The following is a 6,717-nucleotide window of genomic DNA, read 5'->3' on the forward strand; positions in this document are numbered from 1 at the left end:
TGAATATATTTTTAAAAATTTTTTAAAGATTATGAAATTTTTTTAAGAAAAAGATTATCCCTCCTGAGTTCACAAACATCTCAGACACTTGATTTTAAAGAAAAATTACATTAGTGTTCACCACTGAAAGCTATAAAATAAGGAGTAAACTCCTGAATACCATATGGAATAAAGAATCCCAAATGCTTACCTTCTAGTTCTCGGCTGTTAAATTCACAGGTAAGTTCTCAATAAAACTCATTGTCTTATCTTTTGATATAACTCTACTCCTTCAGTCTAAAATTACACCCCTTTTTCTCAAGAATGGACACGAAAAAAAGTGAGGGTTCTACAGTAATTTATTGTTCTTACTATAACATTTTTTTTCATGAAGATAATTTACTTATTTAAAACATCTCCCAAATTTAAAAGTCATTATCAGGCATTATCATTTTGAATACTGACATTTCCTTTGCAAAGCTAGCAGCACCTACATCACTCAAATTCTTTCCTCTTTCTTTTCTTTAAATAACATTGATGAACTAGGGGCAGCAATTTCCCTTCTTGGTGAAGCCTGTGCGTGTCAGTTGCACCTCCAATAAAAGTTCCATTGACAAATATTCTTGGCACCTGTTGGATAAAGAAGAGTAGGTGTCAGAAGTGTAAGATCATTTTACATAGGAATAACAGACACGGTCTTTGGGTATTTTTTTGGATCAGATACCATACTCAGAGCCTCAGAAAATGACCTCTTTTAGTTTTCCATCTGTTGCAGTAAATACTACTACTTACAACCCTACATTTTGGAGGAAAATGAGGCATAGGAACTTACCCAAGACCAGGGATAGAAAAGGACAGAGCTGGCATTTCAGTCCCGAACAATCTTACTCTCAAGCCCTTCCTCCTAATCATTCTGATTTTTAAAAGTTGAAATAAAAGTTTCTAATTATTAATGTTCATTTTTTTACATCTATTTACTAAATGGGATAAATACACTCTAAATGTCTCCATGCACATGTAAGTAAGAAGGAAAAGTGTAAACATTGCATATTTGTCTGATAAGCATATGATGCAAACTTCTACAAATTTCAGAATCTAGAAAACATGGAGCATTAAGCATTAAGGAGCAAATTCCTATTAGTTCAGAAACTGAAAGAGCTCTCACCTCTACTGTCCAGGCTGGATAATTTCAGGTCTAAAATGGCTCCAGGCAGGACCTTAACAACTGACACATACATTCTTATAATCACACAAACATGAAGAAAAAGGAAATGATTTAGCTCAGCTCTTTCCTACTCTAGGAATCTGGCTCCTCCATCAGCCATCTCTTTTTCACAAAGCAAGGCTCTCGGTGGTCCAGATCACCACCAGATACTCACAGTTCTTTCTCCAGTCATTTTGTAGAGAGCATCCTGAAACTGGCTTCCATATTCAAGCATATCCAATTCCACCACTTTATAGTTGACATTCATGTCATTGAAAAGTTTTTTTGCCATTGTACAGTAAGAACAAGATGTTTTTGAGAAAATCACCACACAATTATTAGAAATGGTTTCCTGAAGTAAAACAAAAACAAAATTCTAACTTTAGATATTACCTTTGTAAAAGAAATTCTGGGGAAAGAAATCACAGTGGAAAGGATATGAATTTTAGGCTTCAAATAAGTATCAGCCAGTGTTCTCGTCTATCAATTGAAGAGAACATTCACTTCAGAGAAATATCATTAGGAAAAGCACCTACCTAACTTAAAAAGGCGTTGTGTGCCATTAACAATTATAACTAGTTCATATATAGCAAACATTTTGTAGCAGACATATCTCTCAATTATTTACCCTTACTGCCTCATGAAAACCTCACTGCAATACTGAGGTAAGTCCTATTATTATCTCCACTTTACAGATGAAGAAAGTGAGGCACAAAGGAAGCTAAATAATGTATTTAAGGTTCTCAGCTAATAGCTGGGTGAGCTGGAATCTGAACTAATTCTGGTTCCAGAATCTACACACTTTGTCTCTTCTTAATATTCCTTCTCAAATAATTGGTAAAAAAAAAAAAAAAAAAATGCTCAAACTACCAACTGTGACTTTCAATGATGGGGACCAATATATGATTTCTCTATAAAACATGTCTTTACTGACCCAGGTATAAACAGCTTATTCCTCATCTTTCACTCCTTCCTATACATCTTTATCATAAAAAAAAAAAAAAAAAAACTGTCATTGCAGCCTTGCTAAGGTATGCTTATACTATTGGTTCTAGAAAAGCTACTTCTAGAAATGTTGACTCCATGGGTTTGAAAGAGCTGCCAGAAACTCTTTTTCAAAACCTTCCTAGATTGGTTCCAATTATGTTAATGTAAAATATTCTACAGGTCTCTATCACAAAGTCCATGAGAGCTTGCTTGCATTACTGTAAAATGTGTTTTCTTTGTAACATATAAATGCTTAGGTTCCTCAAGAAATGTTGAGTGGATAGGTCCAGCAGCTGCGCATCTGTCCAGGAGGTTCTCAGGTGAGTCATAAGTAGCACCTCATGATGAAGGTCAAAAAGCGAGAACCCAGGCAACGTGATTCCAAAATTCTGTCTCCCTTTGGGTGTCACAGCTTGAAGATTACTGCGTCACAGCCTATCCTTCCCTTTCTTCTACTTGCCCATAATATTTGTATATAAATAAATATGAAGGATGGGCCCTCCCTCATGGCACAATGGGGTTAAAGCATAGCACTATGATGCTATCTGTAGCCACTGCAGCCCTAGTTTGACTCTCTGCCAGGGAGGTATCCCACATGGTGTGGCAGACCTCTCCAGAACTGCCCACTGCTCCCCTCAGCAGTGTATTTCAATCCATCTGCCTGATCTATACTCCACTCTGTCTATGGTGAATCCTCTTACCCTCCACACCTCTGGCCTGTACCCCAGGTCTTGTATGCATAAATAAATAAAAAGAAATCTGAAGGAGAGGCAGTCATATCAGACATGAATCTCCATTTTATAGATAAGACTACTGAGGTTGACAAGCTCACTATATGGGGATCTGATCCAGCACCAAAGCCAGTGCTCTTTCCTCTACCTGAGCTTGAAGGTTACAGGCACAGTGGGAACAGCACTCATTGTGGACTAGCAAAGTAAGCGAGAACTCAGAGTTTCCTGACCCCCCACCCCTTCCACCACTTCTCAGGTGCATCCTTGTTGGTTCTGTATTCTAAGAGAAGCAACTCTCTCGCAATATGCTTCTGGCATTGCTATTATAGCTTGTAGCTATGAAGGACTACATTTTCACTCAAATAAAGACAGATTTTATGTAGGTAGTAGTGTTTCAAGGTGAGGAATAGAGAAAAGCATAAGGATGTCAGTAGCAGAAAAAGAAAAACAAGAAAGCTGTTCTGCAGCAGACTTTATTGGGCTTTGTAATCAAAAAGAAAAAAAAGCAGAGATTATAGTATCGGTGAGAGGTTGTTATATGGTCACAAGGGTTATTTTGACAGCAGACTTAAAAATATATGTTAATGTAATAATTCACTTGCTGAACTATATCAAGTTTGGATAAGTATACTTTATGTGTTAAGACGCAATTCTTTTACTAGAAAGTTCTTTCCTGTATTCCCCATGTCACTCACCTGGATCTGGTTCACAGGAGCAGTTGCTGACATCTCCAAAGTTGAAGATGTTCTGTTCCCCATCCTGTAAAGAATTTTAATAAGTAAGTACTGTTTCTTAAACATTAAGTATATCAGATAAGATACATTTGAAGAAACCCAGATAAGCAAATGTATATCCAAACTAATTAAGTAGGAAAGCTTTAATTATTATCTGCACAAATATCAGTTCACAAAGTATGTTCACTAAAATCAAAGAGTACAAGCTTCTCTAACTAGCTTCCCAATGACCTTATTAATTATCTGATCAAACCACAATTACTGTGTTTAAAAGTTGGCATCCATTAATTCTGTGAACCAGGGAACCTACAAATATTCAAAGGTCTAAGGGAAACTAAGACATCTCAATCATAGGATCCCTTGCTCAAAGTTTGCCAGTCTGTAAAGTGGAATCACAGTCATGCATCACAGATTTGGTGAAGCTTGAATTGATACACAGAAAGCAGAACAGTGCTTTGTCTATAGTAAATGCTTGATAATGTTTGAAATGTCAAATAACAACTGTTATTTCTTGATTACTGGGACCTGCATTACCTCAGCACTTATTATCCAAAACGTAGTTGCTGAAAATCTATAAAAAGGAAGCATTCATTGACAACAGGAAAATATTCAGTGAAAAACTGAACAGATTAAGATTACCAAATTTCCTGCTCATTCCTCAAACTTTCCTCATCCATTTCACTTTTCTTCATCAGTCAGGTCCTACTGGATTGTTAGAACAATACCAATATCATGAAGCAAACTAACTGCTGAACAAAGTTATAGACCTTGCAGAATGAGATATTAGAGGATTCAAGAGAGAATTACTTGAACATCTAAAAAGTAAGAGGTAAGATCAAGAATTGAAATTTCAAATATTTCAGAGAATTATGCTGCAAAACTCAAGTTCTGATAGGAAAGTCTCCCTTCAAATCAACACTTCATTCATTCACTGTGAATAAAAAGCAAGCTGCTGGGCCCTCCCTGGTGGCGCAGCAGGTTAAAGCACAGCACAAAGAAGCTTAAACCACTTCCGCATGTGTTCCATTCCTGCCTGCCCCGGAGGTGATCCACATGGCGCGGCAGACCTCTCCTGACCCGCCCGCTGCTCCCCTCAGCAGTGTACTTCGTCGATCTGCCTGTTCTGCTCCCCACTCTGCCTCTGGTGAATCCTCTCACCCTCCGCATCTCTGACCTGTACCCCAGTTCTGTAAGAATAAATAAATAAATCTTTTTTTAAAAAAAAAAAGAAAAGCAAGCTGCTTTTTATGTTATGTCTAGTTTCTTTTTTTTCCTAAGTTATCAATAAAAGTATTTTTTGCTTTAGTGTACAGCAGAAAATTGTTGCACTGTTTGAAGAATCCACATTAAATGGTCCCTTACATGTTATTCTTGGGTGAGAAGCTTCTGTCTCAGAGTGTCTACATACTGAGAATAATGAAACTAACAAACATCTTTAGTGATCACAAAGCATTTAAAGAGAGACTCCTCTATCTGAACATTATATAACTTTCTAATGTTTATAATCCATTGAACTGGGGTACAGACCAGAGGTGCAGGGGTAGGGGTTGAGAGGATTCAACAGAGACAATGGGAAAAACAACAGGTGGATCTGCTGAAATGCACTGCTGAGGGGAGCAGCAGGCAAAACAGAAGAGGTCTGCTGTGCCATGTGGGTCACCTCCCTGGCTGGGGATGGAACACATGCTGCAGTAGCTGCACATAGCTTCATAGTGCTGCACTTTAACTCCTTGCACCACCAGGGAGGCCCCTGTGTATAATCTATTATCCCACGCTTCCCAATAGATAAGAAAACCTTCCTGGCAAAAAAGGTCCGAGTGCCTGTGTCAGGAAAGGGTTAGGAGTAGCAAGTTAGAAAGTCCACAGCCAGGAGCCTCCCTGGAGGCACAAGGAGTTAAGTGTCAGCACTATGAAGCTATCACCAGCTACTAAGTCCTAAATTCAATCCCCAGCCAAGGAGATGACCCAAAGGGCACAGCAGACCTCTCCTGTCTGGCCCCCTGCTGCCCTCAGCAGTGTATTTCAGTCAATCTATCTGTTCTGCGTCCCACTCTGTCTCTGGTGAATCCTCTCACATACACCCCCATACTGCCGGTCTACACCCCAGTTCCTGTATGCATAAATAAATAAATCTTTAAAAAAAAATCTCAAGTCCAGGATAGAATCATCACCACAAACCATGCTTATTTGCATTTATGGAGCCCCTACTATGTGCTAGGCAAGCGAAGTACTAGATACCCGAGGATGCACATACCTGCAGAAACACTACTGTGGCTCTAAGACCACTCAGTCAGATGTTACTCCACAGTAGACTAGCACCCATGACGGGCTCATCAACAGTTCGAGAGTCCAGCAAAACTGATAGGGGTGACTCTATCAAGTGCATAGGAAGAGGCTCCCAGAGGAAGGGATGGCTGCACGAGGGAGGGCACAGAGGTAGCAGGTGACAGGGCGGATAACCGGGCAGGGCATTGGCCTGGACATCGGTCTCCACTCCACAGGTCTGGGGGCGCGGGGTATTAAAGCTGATGCGCAAGGGAAACAATGACCTCGACCTAGCCAATGAGACTAAGCCGCGGTCCCTGCCCTCATAAACGTGCCCTCCTAGTGGGCAGCCTCACCTTTACTGCCCGCGGGAGGGTTGTCAGGTTTAGCAAATACAAATGCGGCGCGCTCCACTTGATCATATCGATAACTTTCCGATAAACAGCAAATTACTGCGTAGTCTAGATCTATCCCCGACATTTGCTGGGGACGCGAAGTCGGGGATAGACTTACACGACGGAGAGATTCGTTGTTTATCTGAACCCGAACATTTTACTGTGTTTTGTCCGGCAAACTTCAAGGTTGCAGGGGTCGCTCCCAGCCAACAGACTCAAAATCGTTCTGCCAGAGCGTCCCAGGACCCCTAATGGGTATTGCAGCTTAGGGCACCTTCGACCCCTCCCGGCCTTCTTGCGGTCCCCGCCGGGTCGCCCCAGCCTGCAGGGTGAAGTGGACGTCCCGCCCAGCGCCCGACGCGACCCCCCCGAGGCCTCCGCGCGCCGATGGCCAGTCCAGCCTGCCGCGCCTCGTACCCGGC

At 40.8% G+C, this 6,717-nt stretch overlaps 1 protein-coding gene across 3 annotated transcripts in view; it reads right to left on the minus strand.

The window, feature by feature from the left end:
• Nucleotides 1-320: 320 nt before the first annotated feature.
• The window catches only part of GLRX2 (glutaredoxin 2), a 7,146-nt gene continuing 749 nt past the window's right edge, over nt 321-6,717 (minus strand). The window contains exons 1-4 of one of the 3 annotated variants that reach the window (XM_012726799.1): nt 6,414-6,423; nt 3,597-3,660; nt 1,359-1,535; nt 321-609 (exon numbers count right to left, since the gene is read on the minus strand). In XM_012726799.1, the coding sequence (XP_012582253.1) occupies nt 475-609; nt 1,359-1,535; nt 3,597-3,659 (375 nt within the window). In that variant the 5' untranslated portion in view covers nt 3,660; nt 6,414-6,423 and the 3' untranslated portion in view covers nt 321-474. Of the gene's footprint in view, nt 610-1,358; nt 1,536-3,596; nt 3,661-5,889; nt 5,906-6,413; nt 6,424-6,717 lie in introns of those variants that run through there. The other 2 variants (XM_012726798.1, XM_004685466.2) reach the window with 2 other exon arrangements.

The sequence above is a fragment of the Condylura cristata genome, unplaced genomic scaffold, assembly GCF_000260355.1.
Source record: "Condylura cristata isolate star-nosed mole 26May11 unplaced genomic scaffold, ConCri1.0 scaffold00018, whole genome shotgun sequence".
Classification (NCBI taxonomy): domain Eukaryota; kingdom Metazoa; phylum Chordata; class Mammalia; order Eulipotyphla; family Talpidae; genus Condylura; species Condylura cristata.